This window comes from Muntiacus reevesi, chromosome 22 (assembly GCF_963930625.1).
Source record: "Muntiacus reevesi chromosome 22, mMunRee1.1, whole genome shotgun sequence".
In the NCBI taxonomy this organism is placed as follows: domain Eukaryota; kingdom Metazoa; phylum Chordata; class Mammalia; order Artiodactyla; family Cervidae; genus Muntiacus; species Muntiacus reevesi.
In genome coordinates this window covers 18,684,303-18,698,575 of record NC_089270.1, presented here as the reverse complement: position 1 = coordinate 18,698,575, position 14,273 = coordinate 18,684,303, and the positions used below count along the sequence as shown (strand labels likewise).

Sequence of the window (14,273 nt, the reverse complement as noted above, 5' to 3'; positions counted from 1 at the left end):
TTTTAAATGTAATGTAGTAGTAGCTGGTATGGTCAAAAGGCTGTTTTCGGCAATTTCTGAGATGACTTTTTCTTTTGTATGCTGACACTGTTTTCTTTTGTATGCTGAACTACATTGATTTCTTTGAATGTTGGGTCAGTCTTTTATTTCTGGGGTAAACCCAACCTGTTCACAATGTACTCTGTTTACCGTCAGATTTTTGTTGTTGTTCAGTCGCCAAGTCGTGTCTGACCCATGGACTGCAGCACGCCAGGCTTTCCTGTCCTTCACCATCTCCCGGAGCTTGTTCAAACTCAGGTCCATTGAGTCGGTGATGCCATCCAACCATCTTGTCCTGTCATCCCCTTCTCCTGCCTTTGATCTTTCCCAGCAACAAGGTCTTTTCTAATGAGTCGACTCTTTGCACCAGGGGGCCAAAGTACTGGAGCTTCAACTTCAGTCCTTCCAATGAGTATTCAGGGTTGATTTCCTTTGGGATTGACTGGTTTGATCTCCTTGCTGTCCAAAGGACTCTCAAGAGTTTTCTCCGGCACCACAGTTTGAAAACATCAATTTTTAGGCGCTCAGCCTTTATGGTCCAACTCTCACACCTGTACATGATTACTGGAAAAACCATAGCTTTGACCATACAGACCTTTGTTGGCAAAGTGATGTCTCTGCTTTCGAATGCGCTGTCTAGGTTTGTCATAGCTTTTCTTCCAAGGAGCAAGCGTCTTTTAAATTCATGGCTGCAGTCACCGTCCACAATGATTTTGAAGCCCAAGAAAATAAAATCTGTCACTGTTTCACTAAATTACAGTTAAATTAAAGTCTGTGGCCTTATAATAAACATTACCCTGAATATATTTTTTGTTTTTGAATAAACCAAAAATGCCTTAAATGCTTTTATAAAACAATTTTAAAATAAAGTTTTAATCAAAGCCTTTATAACTTAGTATTTTATAAAGTTACTTGGATTATAAAAAGTTCACATTTGGTCTATAGATACGGGAAAAAATGTGCATTAGAGAAGCCCTAACAAGAAAAAAAGAATTCCTAAGTATTAACATAATAAAAAGTAACTACAGTAATAAAGGTTTCTTAGCTGATTCACTTCCCTCTCCTTTGAACTGCTGCTCCAGAATTCCTATATAAAATATTAATACTTAAGGATGCAGTATGATCACAGGGCTGGAGGTCCTGGTTTGAAGCTGCATTTACATTAACAAGTATTAATCATCTTAGCTATTTGTATTATAACACAGTAAAAATAGAAAACTTTTCTAAAGGTATTTTTATTCACATTTTACATAAGACTGAGAAAATGTCAGTTGTCCATGTCAAAAAAATGGGGAAGCTAAAGCAGTTGTCTATCCCCCAACGTTACTGCTCTGCTTGTTTTATTACCTGCAACATTAAGTTTCTGTTTTCCCACACAGTCCAGAGGTAAGACCTACAGTTCTTGAGAAAAGGAAATTAAGGTGCTCCCCATAAGAACATCAAACATGAAGAGGAACGAGAGTAGGTTGAGTTTCTACCTAAAAGAACAGTGGAAATAAGATGTTCTCATTTCACAATTTATGTTCATAATTGAGCAAAATGATAGATTTATTTTTCACTTGTGTGCCTTCAGAAGTAATGTCATGTTTATTTAATATCATATTTTTAAAGGTTTCTTGCATGTTCAATAGTTAAAAGTGGTATTATTAAAGAAAAAAATGCAAAACTTTTTTTTACAGAATAGTATAAATGTTTATTTTCTGTATGATTTACTTTGCTGTTCCTGTTTTTACAATATAGAAAAGTGTATTCTTTGAATAGCTCTAGTAAATATAAATTTTATCTTTCTACTTTGGGATGTAAATAGAGCTAAAAAATTATATACCCAACCCTCCCCAAATAGTCTTTTAAAATTGTTGAATTAATGTGGATATTAATCTTGTTCAGCAATTTGATGCAAATGCCTAAATACAAAAAGTTGTTTAGTAAGTACTACACAGGAAGGAAAAGGCTTAATACTTTAGATAGCTTCTTGAAAATCAGAAAAACTAGTAGCATTTGATTGCACCTTCAAATTTTTACAAGCAAAACATTCTCAAGCAATGCCATCATACATAATCTACAATTGTAATCCAAATTTCACAAACATTTTATGCACACTGTATATAAATACACATCACAAAGGTGCAATTAGAATTAAACACAGAATATGTACAAAATGAACACAGTTTAGGTGTAGACCAAAAAGGTATTGTAATCTTTTGAAAAATAACTTGATTAGATATTACTTTATCCTCTTACACTAATTTACATTTATACAAATTTTAATTAAACATACTAGAGTGAGGTGCTAAGAATGTCTACACTATCTACATTTAAAGTTACTGCACTATGACTTTATAAATCCAAATTTCAAAAGGAAGATACTTAATAACGGAATCTTCTTTTGGATTACTTAGTTTCTATTGCCTATATCTTGCATGTTCATATGAACATATATACACACTTAATACATACAACTATAGATTCCTTGTAGGAAATGTAATAATCATATACTACTAATTACTGAGGATTAAGGTACCAAACAAAATGCCTGAATTCCAACATGGTTTTTTCTCATAAAATCCAGAGTCCTATTATAATGGGCTCTTAAATTCATAAAGCTTCTGAATTCTGAATTATTGAAAATGATTTATGTTATTTTAGTAATTATATGAAAACACTCATACTGTAGGCTTACCAAATCACTGGCTAAAAATAATGCCATATTAAGCTTCCCTTATAAAAAGAAACCCCACTATAATTCTGAAAGCTTTGTTAGGAGGCCCCTTTCAGTAAATCAAGTAAGAGCCATACATTGGTTTGAAACCTCTTAGTTCAAAAGTCTATAAAGAGAACTTTATGTATAGATGAAAAATCCTCCTCTAAATTCATCTCTTAGAGCTTCAATACCCTTTATTTCTCCATCCAAGTCAAATTTCATACCTGATAATTATTTAAGGTTCTACTTTATCACTACATAATATGTTTGCTTCTATTCATATGCACCGTTCATTTTAATAGTACCCCTTAATCACTGACAATTTATTATTTCAAATACATACCGCCTCTCTGAAAGAAAATGGAAACATCTCAGAACCTTTCTTAGTCACTCCTTATTGTAGAAACAAATTGTCCATCTTTTGAGAATTATTTTCTGTCCCATAACACTTTTATGTTTTTTAAAAAAGCAAAGTAACTTTTTTATTTTAAAAGTGTGCCTACAAATTATTTCCCCTTCTGACAATTCCCAAAGTTGACAACAGGATATTATTCCAGGATTCACCCTAAAAAGTTGTTTTTTCTTAAAAAGATAGTGCTTTTCTAAACATAAAATGTCATTTGAATATGTTTCATAAGAATTTGTTTATATAGACATTCTATCTGCTAGTACCAAAGAATGACTGGGTAATAATACCAGTACTACTCTGGCTTTTTGTACTGGAATAAAGTCATACAACGCCATACATTATAAATTATATAATAGTAATTTATAAATGTTCTTTGTCAATAGAATCAGAAGGATAGAACATCTAGTTCTTAAGAAACCCAAGCAAATTAAAAATCTATATAACACAATGAAGAAAAATTCAATTTAGAAGGGGCATAAGCAGATTTAACTAAGATTTAAAATGTACTCATTTCCTCATTTAAAATTTCTTCTCCGTCAATATAATTTCAGGTCTCAAGGACTGAATTAACAATACAATAATTGTCAAGCTATTTCCAGAAAAATCAAGTGTCCCTGCACCTTCAATTTTCTGTACAGTTCCATTTAAGCAGTTTTTTGTGCAAGAGTTAGCAATTCATGGCACAAGGGTCACTTTTTGCTTTTCCTGCAGAGTTGATGACGCTCATTAAGCATCGCCCAAATTCCTCAAGTATCATCCGTTCAGCAGCTGCCTTTGATTTTCCCTTCTTGTCTGCCTGCTCCGCCTGGGCAAGAAGGCAATTACACGTGGCTTCAGCTACTTCCTTAGTAACAAACGTAAATGGCAACCTGCAATGATTTTTGAGAAAGAGATGATGGTGGTGGTGAATATCGGCAGAAGTGGCTGACATTCACCTGGACAACTCTGTCTACATTTTCATGATTCAGCAGGCACAGTGAACATCACAGTTTGTGCCATGAACACAGGCACATCCCAAAGAACTTCACATTTTTAAATATAACATTTGATATAAAACACGTTGACCTAGACTGGTTAACTGAATGATGTAATTCTACATGTTGACGGGCTACTGCTGTAACAAAAGTCCTCCTGATTCAGGAATTGTAAGCTCTGAGTGCAGTTTTTGCCTTACTCACTGTTGTTTCTGCACTTCTGAGAGCAGTGCCTGACACACACAGACACTCCACGAATATTTGCTCAAGGAATGAAATGTGTAATGTTGGAACCTGAAAGCACTGTCCTCTCCTGGACAACAAAGAAAATAAAGCACTTTCCTATAGTCCCTTATGTTTTTGTAAAAAAAACAAACCACACCAAAATTTTCCATTATTCCATAACAAAAACAAAACAATGGGGGCACAGATACTGTTCTGTACAGAAGTTTCATTCATAAAGACCTAAACTATTATTAACTCAGAGGAATCCATCTTGAGGCTAGCTATATGGAGCCAAGTCTTAAAGCCTAAGAGACAAAAATCAGGTAACCTACTCTAACCACTAAACAACCTGTAAGCGAGCAGTCTCTGATCAAAGGGAACCACCAAACGAATGAAGTTAGAAATGAAGGCCCACTATGACAAGACAGGGTAACAGGATTTCAACTGCTCTACACTTGGATGGAGATTTTTTTAATATAAAAAGTTAGAATTAAAATATAAAAACTTCTAATTTTAAATTAGAAAACATAATCTTAAGATACTAAAGTTAATATTACAATAATATTGTATAATTAAGTAATCATGTATAATAGTTGCATTCATTATATAGTATTTGGAAACTATAGGAGAGTAAATGGAAAGAAAAAATTTCAAATTTTTGCCACTCAAAGACAAAAGCCTATTAACATGCTAGTAGGGCTTTTTTTAATACTTACAAGTTTTTCTTATAGTGTTTTTTTTTTCTTTTGGCTGTGTTGCGTGGCATGTGGGATCTCCGTTCCCTGACCAGGGATTGAACACTTGCCCCCTATATTGGATGCATGAAGTCATAACCACTGGACTTCTGGGGAAGTCTCTATACTTAAGTTTTGATTATAGAGTATGATTTTGTGTTCTTTCACACTTCATAATAACAAACATTTTCCAGAGTTGAAAAATTACTTGTAAATGTTTTAGCGTAGCAGTATCTTTAATTCCACACAGATATTAGGTTGGGCTTCCCTGGTGACTCAGTGGTAAAGAATCTGCCTGCAACGCAGGAGGCTGGGTTCAATCCTGGGCTGGGGAGATCCCCTGGAGAAGGGAAAGGCTACCCACTCTAGTACTCTTGCCTGGAGAATCCCATGGACAGAGGAGCCAGGTGGCCTACTGCCCACGGAGTATGCAGTCAGTCATGACTTAGAGACTAAGGCGTGCACTGGAAGCAGGTGACCAGAAAGGACCCCTGTGGTGCCTCTCATGAGCGTGTCTGCCCACTTCTACTTCAGCAATCAGCTCTTGCTGATTACATGCCAGTTATAAGAGTGCTTTAGAATTAATATCCAAAATATTTTGTACAAAAGCCTTACTTTTATAAGTTCTATAATTTGGATCTTATTTCAACCTAGGCATTTTAAATAAAATACCATTTGCAAGGCTCATTCCATTTAATGATTCCTCAAATTAACCTCTTACACACTCAAATACAAATTCAAGTCAGCAGACTCTGTTGCACTGGGCCCTGCCAAGCTTTCCTTGACTCCTCACGGCCACACGAAAAGGGTGACGGTAAAGGTAAGAAAACTGAGGTAAGGCTCAGAGAGATGAAGTGCCTGTCAAAGTCACAGACCACGAGAGCACTGGGAACTATAAAACTCAGGCTGGCCCGACAGTAAGGCTCCAGCTTTCCTGCTCCAGAGCTTGCAGTCTAAGAAGAGGAGGAGCTTCAATAATGCAGTATGTGAGGTGTTCCAACGAGGAGGGGAAAGTGCCACGGGGGCACGGGGAAGGCAAGAGAAGGTGAGAATGGAAAGAAAGGTGAATAACCACCAGTAAGAGGGAAAAAATTCTGTTTTTCTTCAGGGTTTGTCAAATTACATAATTACCTCATCTTAGTAGGAAGAAATCCAATTAATAAGCCCAGTGACCTAAAACCTTACTGTGCATTTTACAACTATATAATATATGACAGTGATTTTTCTGTTAACTTTTATATTCCTTTACAAGTAATTCATGGTAGAAAATAGAAAAGTCAGGTTTGCAACAACCAAAAATATGAGCCCAATTCTGCCCCCCAAGAGAAACTTTATCAGAAATGAATATATCATACTATAAAAAGCTATTAAAATATCAACTTACTTCCCTCCTCCGCTATTCAAAGCTGGTGCTGGCCTGGTAAGCAAGTCTGAAATCTGAGAGGATAACTTGGTCTTCGCGGCTGTTTGCTGCTGCACCCGAACTTCAGCTGCATCTGCCAAGTGCATCAGCGTCTTTCTTTCTGGGCTTTCTTCAAAATTCTTACAGCCAATACACTTGCATATTGAGGAACACATTATTTTTGCCTAAAAGATTTACAAAAGAAAAGCTTCCAAATCAAACCCAAAAGATAATGAGAACCAACTGTCCAGCACAGGGAACTCTGCTCAGCGCGCCGTGGTGACAAAGGGGGGTACACGTATACGTGTTACAGCTCATCCCACTTTGCAGTGCTGCAGAAACTAACACTGTAAGGCAACTGAACGCCAGTGAAAACAGCAAACAAAACCACAGGACATCACTGCAACAGATTCTGTGATCAAGTCAACAGATGACAGTTAGCTGGTCAACTGACAGACGATAAAATGGAAACATCTCTTGCTAGCAACACCCAACGGGCCAGCTCTGCGTGTAGCCAGGTCCAGTATTGTTGGCCATTCTGAGAGTGGCTATACTATGCTTAATTGAGGCCTTCTATACAATTTTCCCCTCACTATAGATTTTCCTCCTGATATGAATAATGTATATTCTTTCTAAAAAATGAGTGATACAATATTAAAAATAAAGGTCATCCATAATCCAGCCACTTCAATCAAATCACCATGAACACATTGGTGATCCCGCTTATGCAAACACATACATACAGTATCACATTAAAGGGATTTCACAGATGCTATTTTTATTATGAATTCCTCTCCCTCCCGACATTCCGCTCTGGATTCCCTAAACCCTTCAGTAGTTCAGTAACCTCATCCAGCAACTACATATTCCTCCTTACCTACTTTTATGCTCACAAGGCAAACCTCCTAACATAATTTCGTTTTCTACAGAGTTCTTCAGCAGGGCCCTAGTGGCATCTGGGGCAGGATAAGACTACACTCTCAGGACTGCACCCTGGGATGCAGGTTATTTTGTTATCCATGTGTTTTTCCAAAAAGTCTCTGGGGGAGAAACTGTAGTAATACCCCTCAGTGGAGAACCACTACTACAGTTTCCGATTCACTTTGATGTTATTTTTATTGAAAATCCATAAACTGGTACTATGGTTTGCATACTTCCGGGTATAAGAAGTTATGAGCTGATAAATCTGCCAGTGAGACTCCAAACTGTAACGACAAAATGAAGGTATTGTTCCTCCGAAGTCCTGCTTGGGAAACCAGAAGGCAGGTCTTCCTCAAATTAAGGCTGACTTTTCCAACTGCAATATTTTCAAACTGCAAAAGCAAAGTAATTTCCCAATTTACAAATAAACTTTTTTTTCTGGCTGTGCTGTGAGGCATGCAAGATCCTAGTTCTCCGACCAGGGATCGAACCTGCGTCCCCTGCAGTGGAAGCACAGAGTCTTAACCACTGGATCGCCAGGTTAAGTCCCACAGTAAACTTTTTTGTATGCCCTTTCTAAAGTTATTTTCAAAAGATGGTTAGATCATTTTTCCCAACCCATCTCACCTCATAGCATTCACAGTAGTTCTTAAGACATCCTGATCGTTTGCAATTACATCCTTTGCTGTGACGTCGATCAGATTCTCCCTCCTTCCCTTTCCCTATCTTAGGCTTAAAAGCTTCTGGATTTCTGTCAAGACATGCCTGTCAAAACACATCAGATATCAAGCCATGTTAAATCACAATAGATTAAACTTCAACTCTGCAAAAGGGAATTCACTTTTTTTGTAAAATACTTGAGCTCAGCAAAAAACAGGTGAAACGGGAAACTTGTCAGATGAAAGAAATAAAAAATAATCACCTTTATTGCTTTTTGCCTTTCATTTTCATGTTCCAAGTTATTATAACAATTAGTACAATTGCAGTTGTTGCAAAATTCACCATTTGCAAAGCAATCACAGTATCTGGAATATAAAAATCAGTGTAAGTCACGTAAAAAAGTCATTGTTTAAAGAAACACAAAACTAGAAATTATCTTATTTAGTAGCATTATACACGCAGTAAAGCATTTTAGAAATGCACTCGGAGCCACTTACAGAGTTGACAACGTACACTGATTGTCAACTACAAGACAGGGCTCAAAGGTAAAGCCCCCAACCCCTAGAATTTTGGTTTATAAGCCTAGTTCTAGTAGTAACAGCCGTCAACACAAGAGCTATGTGACTTTATGCACTCAAAAGTAGTTATTTCAAAATCGCAGAAAGGAAAAACATGGGCTATATTCTATTAGTGGAACATGCTCACTTGAACTATTGTCATGTTTCTTTGGATTCTAAACCCTCATAAGACCCTTGCTTTTTATTTAACCGTTTCATGTCAAATCTCTTAGTTCAGTACTAACAAGCAAATTAATCAACAATTTAAAAGACTATTCAAGAGTACCATCTCATTTAGGAGACCAAACACAAAGCTCCTAAATAAGTTCAAGCGTATTAGTAAGGTCAGAGACCAGTCTGTCTCATGCTGCGGTACCTCCCCTGTGGTAAAGACCCTAAAATTGCTTCTCTCTTCCCAGCTGAGAGTGTTTGTACACTGTCATATGTGCTTCAGCATTCACTTCTCTGTTTACTTATGACTTATGAAATCGGTCTGTTAAGAATTTTTAGTTAGCTCCATTTATTTTTTAAAACACTTTCAGTTATATCGAATGAGGAAACAGTAGCAAAAAGACTTACAATTTTAAACACAGCGATTTTGTACAATTACAGGGCTTTCTGGGCCGACTGGCAGACTCTGATGGGATTATGCTATACAGAGACACACAAAAAAATAGACAGTTTAATCAATCGAAGGTAACTATGTACAATTAGAAAAGTGTCTAACCTGTAAATTCCTCCTAAAATAAAGTTTTAACAAATATATCCACCTCTAATAAAAGTTTGCTATGTTCCATATACATTAAATTCAAAACGCAAGTTGTAATGTGAAAAGAAAGGTAAAACCAAGATACGGACTAAAATAGAGAAAAGGAAATTATCAACAGTTTCTAAAGAACAATCCACAAAAAGTACTCTCTCTCCTAAGAGAACTAAAGTTGAAATCTCCTAAACTCTTTTGAGATTCAATTATAAAACGTAGTAAGTAGAAAAGGATGTGTGAAGTTGGAATTCAGGAGGGGAGAGAAGGGGAAGACTGGTTCCATGTAACTAACTAAAGCTTCTCAACCAATATTATAAAGACAGCAATTAATGGATTAAAAAAATCTATAAATGAAAAAAAAGCAAGGCTCTAAACAATAATTTAAAAACTAGGTAATATCATTTTCAGACATATTCAAGAGGAGATAAGAGAAAGAGAGAAAATAGACAGAAAATAACAAAACACCTGCGGCTGAATTGGTGAATGGGAGTAAAAGATAATTTGGGAGTTCTCTGACGATTCCTGCAACTTTCCTGTTTAAAGTATTACAAAATAAAAAGTACTGCAGGGCCACGCTCACATGGCTTTGAGGGGAGAAAAATCAAATACTTGTATTTTGAAATATGTATGGATATTTGATGTTGCATTTAACCTGAAACAACAACTTAAAACATATCCAAATAACTCACCCATTGAATGGAAGCCTTGCCTGGGTCTGGATACCAGGTGTTCCGGTAAAGTTAGAGTTGCTTGCTATAGACACATAGGAAGACTGCTGTAGCTACATATAAAGAAAGGTAATTTCAGACCCTGTTTACAAAAATGGACAATATCCCTAAATATAATGATGGGGGAAAAGCACAAAATCACCTCTTAAAATAGGAATAACACGAAAATTTCATACAAAAATACTTACTACCTCATGGAGCTCTTCTAAAGACCCAAAACCAATACCAGAGGTAAAAAACAATGTGAACATTTTAAAGTACTACATGGCACAAATGGAAGAACTTCTTTCACAAAGGAATAACTGTATCAAAATTAAAAAATTCTAGATGAATGTCCTGAAAATACTATAGTAACCTGTATCAGCAAGAAAAATGCAATGTGTCTACTTGCAAATAAACTGTGATCATTTATCACAAGTTATAGAGAATGAGAAGTTATATGCATAGTAATTAAGTTTCTATTTCGTACTGATTCTAAATATAAGAAAAGATGCTAATGATAAAAATACTGAACACTAATTTTTTCAACCAGTAGCCAGTTATTATACTCCAAAGTACATTTCTTTAACATACACAGAAAAATTTGCCTGTCTCTCTCTTATAATATGAATACATCAAAACTGAACAACAGCTTAGAAAAGTCAAAATGTTAATTGCTCTGTTATGTCTGACTCTTTGCGACCCTATGGCCTGTAGCCCACCAGGTTCCTCTGTTCATGGAATTCTCCAGGCAAGAATGCTGGACTGGGTTGCCACTCACTTCTCCAGAGGATCTTCCTGACCCAGGGATAGAACCTGAGTCTCCTCAACTGCAGGCAGATTCTTTACCATCTGAGATACCAGGGATTGACTCTTACATGAAAAGGAAAACTACTTCTATCTGCTTCCTAGAAAGCATCACTCCTAATGAAAGCCAGCCAACCAGACAATGTGGTTCTGATGCCAAAGATAACCAGATGTCATCTACAGCTGTCATCTAAAGATGACCAGGTCTGGAGAGACAGCCATCAGATAAGTCACCTGGAAACACATCTCACAGTCTAGTTTCCAAGAACAAGTCAGTGGCATCTTATTTATTACAGCCCTTTCTAAACTCACTGGGATGGCTAATCTTGACTCAACCTACTTTCTCTTCTATCTACATGATCTTGCCCTCCTACCAAACTGTTCTCAGCTCCAAACTGCCTGACTTGTATACCTGACTTGCGTTGTACATATCTAAATGCTAAAGATATATAAAAATAAACTTCAAAGTTTTTATTAACATGTCAAGGTTTTGGGAAGAGTCTTCAACACTGAATTACATGTTCTTGAGTAGTTTTAGAATGTGACAATGCTAGACATCTTAGACCTGATTAACCTTTCCAAGGAGACTTCCCAGGTGGTGCAGGGGTAAAGAACCTGCCTGCCAATGCAGAGGTGGGTTCAATCCCTGGGTCGAGAAGATCCCCTGGAGTAGGAAATGACAACCCACTCCAGTATTCTTACCTGGAGAATCCCATGGGCAGGGAAGCCTGGAGGGCTACAGTCTATGAGGTCACAAACAGTCGACTGAGCATGCACGCACACACAGTGACTGGACTCTCTGCCCATACCTGAGTCACGTACTGGGCCGGCAGCACCGCGTAGCCCACGTTCCCTGCTCCTGGTGCTGGGGCCAGCACCGTGCCTGGTGGTAGGTTCGTGAGGTTTGGCTGGATCTGTGGCAGTGGGGTGGCAGGCATGATGAGCCGCTGCTGTGGCTGGCTGGTGGTCACTATCTGAGAAGTTGGATTGATTGGTTTTGGAACGACCTACAAAGAAAAGCAGTGTTATCAGGGACCACAAAAATAAATTTCATAGCTTCTCAATTCAGTTGAAATCTCTTACACTTAGGGGATTAGAAGGTCCAAACCATTATACAGAAATAAGCTACAAGGGTATATTGTACAACACAGGGAGCATACCCAACATTTTATATTAACTAGAAATGGAGTATACTATTACAAACTGTGAATCACTATACTGTACATGTGTAACATATAATATTGTATATCAACTCTGCTTTAATAAAAATACATAAATAAATCTTTTCTTAACTTTCAATTCTAGAGGTAAACTTCTGTTTGGGACTGAGAGAAGTGGCGTGACACTCACTTGTTTGACTGTCTGCGCTGAGACAAGTGGGACGGACATCCGCACCGGGGTGGTGTTAACAACAACCGGTTTTGCTTTGTAAAAAAGGAGGGAGGAGAAGGACAGTTTATTTACAAAAATAGTTGTTTAAAGCATTTAAGATACTTAGTTCCTTCAGAATATCCTCATGAAAAAGCTTAAATAATTCCACTGGTTTCCTACTTGGTAGAATCTTTGACCAAGAGAGTTATTTTCAAAATTCTTTAACCCAGGTACCGGGGAACTTATATCTAAGGTAGCTCTAGTCTGCCCGCTTTATGAGGGACTGTCTGTTGTTTAAGATATTCTCCTGAAAATATTTCAACCTGTATCCCTGTATTCAGAGGCTATGTAGATTCACTACTAAATCCGGTCAGATGAAATGATGCATAAATTAAAAACTGCCATTCAGGAGCTTGGGTTACTTGCTGTTCTATCTATTTCTACCTCTGTGTTGATATTCAAGCCAGAGAAAATATCATTCTTGTACAATTCATTACTAAAAGGCAGCATAGCAGGAAGGTTAATAATATCATCCCCTTAATTCAACTACACTTCAATAAAAAAATAAATTAAAAAAAATGAATGGTCTCCTAAGTCATAAGTCAAGACTGAGGGGTTCAAACCCCGATCCTGCTGCTTTCTCACTACTTAAGTTCTCTTTCCTGTATCCTCACCTGCAGTGTAGGGGTAGTATCTCCCTCACAGGGTAAGAGGATTAAACGTGTTAATTCATGAAAATTTATTAGAACAGTGCTCAACAAACAGCAAGTGCTCAATACATGTTAGTAGCCACTGCTGTCACTGGTGTTGTTACACCTTACTGCTGCACAAATGTCACTGTGAACAGGGTTCCAGGGAAACTGCAGTACAAGACACTTGCTCAAAGGGATTATTACATTCAAGCAGAGCAGCTTAGACAAGTACTCAAATAAAATAAAAGTTAATTAAAAAAAAAAAGAGAAAGCACCGTGGGAGTCCAGAGGAGACGGAACATACATCTGCCTGGCAGGGGATGGGGACAGGAGGAGCTGCTTCCTGTGGAGGACAGAGCCTGAGATGGGTCCTGACCGACGGCCAGGCTGCAGGGCAGGCACGCAGACCAGAGGACAGAGCCTGAGATGGGTCCTGACCGACGGCCAGGCTGCAGGGCGGGCACGCAGACCGGAGGACAGAGCCTGGGATGGGTCCTGACCGACGGCCAGGCTGCAGGGCGGGCACGCAGACCGGAGGACAGAGCCTGGGATGGGTCCTGACCGACGGCCAGGCTGCAGGGCGGGCACGCAGACCGGAGGACAGAGCCTGGGATGGGTCCTGACCGACGGCCAGGCTGCAGGGCGGGCACGCAGACCGGAGGACAGAGCCTGGGATGGGTCCTGACCGACGGCCAGGCTGCAGGGCGGGCACGCAGACCGGAGGACAGAGCCTGGGATGGGTCCTGACCGACGGCCAGGCTGCAGGGCGGGCACGCAGACCGGAGGACAGAGCCTGGGATGGGTCCTGACCGACGGCCAGGCTGCAGGGCGGGCACGCAGACCGGAGGACAGAGCCTGGGATGGGTCCTGACCGACGACCAGGCTGCAGCATGGGCACGCAGACCGGAGGACAGAGCCTGAGATGGGTCCTGACCGACGGCCAGGCTGCAGGGCGGGCACGCAGACCGGAGGACAGAGCCTGAGATGGGTCCTGACCGACGGCCAGGCTGCAGGGCGGGCACGCAGACCGGAGGACAGAGCCTGGGATGGGTCCTGACCGACGGCCAGGCTGCAGGGCGGGCACGCAGACCGGAGGACAGAGCCTGGGATGGGTCCTGACCGACGGCCAGGCTGCAGGGCGGGCACGCAGACCGGAGGACAGAGCCTGGGATGGGTCCTGACCGACGGCCAGGCTGCAGGGCGGGCACGCAGACCGGAGGACAGAGCCTGGGATGGGTCCTGACCGACGGCCAGGCTGCAGGGCGGGCACGCAGACCGGAGGACAGAGCCTGGGATGGGTCCTGACCGACG

At 39.5% G+C, this 14,273-nt stretch overlaps 1 protein-coding gene across 7 annotated transcripts in view; it reads right to left on the bottom strand.

Moving 5' to 3' along the window:
- Positions 1–1,258: 1,258 nt before the first annotated feature.
- Positions 1,259–14,273, bottom strand: part of LIN54 (lin-54 DREAM MuvB core complex component) — a 61,890-nt gene continuing 48,875 nt past the window's right edge. For all 7 annotated transcript variants that reach the window (XM_065914243.1, XM_065914248.1, XM_065914245.1 and 4 more), the window contains 8 exons: positions 12,250–12,323; positions 11,709–11,906; positions 10,075–10,166; positions 9,202–9,273; positions 8,328–8,430; positions 8,033–8,170; positions 6,467–6,669; positions 1,259–4,018 (listed from right to left, as the gene is read on the bottom strand). In XM_065914243.1, the coding sequence (XP_065770315.1) occupies positions 3,817–4,018; positions 6,467–6,669; positions 8,033–8,170; positions 8,328–8,430; positions 9,202–9,273; positions 10,075–10,166; positions 11,709–11,906; positions 12,250–12,323 (1,082 nt within the window). In that variant the 3' untranslated portion in view covers positions 1,259–3,816. The remainder of the gene's footprint in view (positions 4,019–6,466; positions 6,670–8,032; positions 8,171–8,327; positions 8,431–9,201; positions 9,274–10,074; positions 10,167–11,708; positions 11,907–12,249; positions 12,324–14,273) is intronic.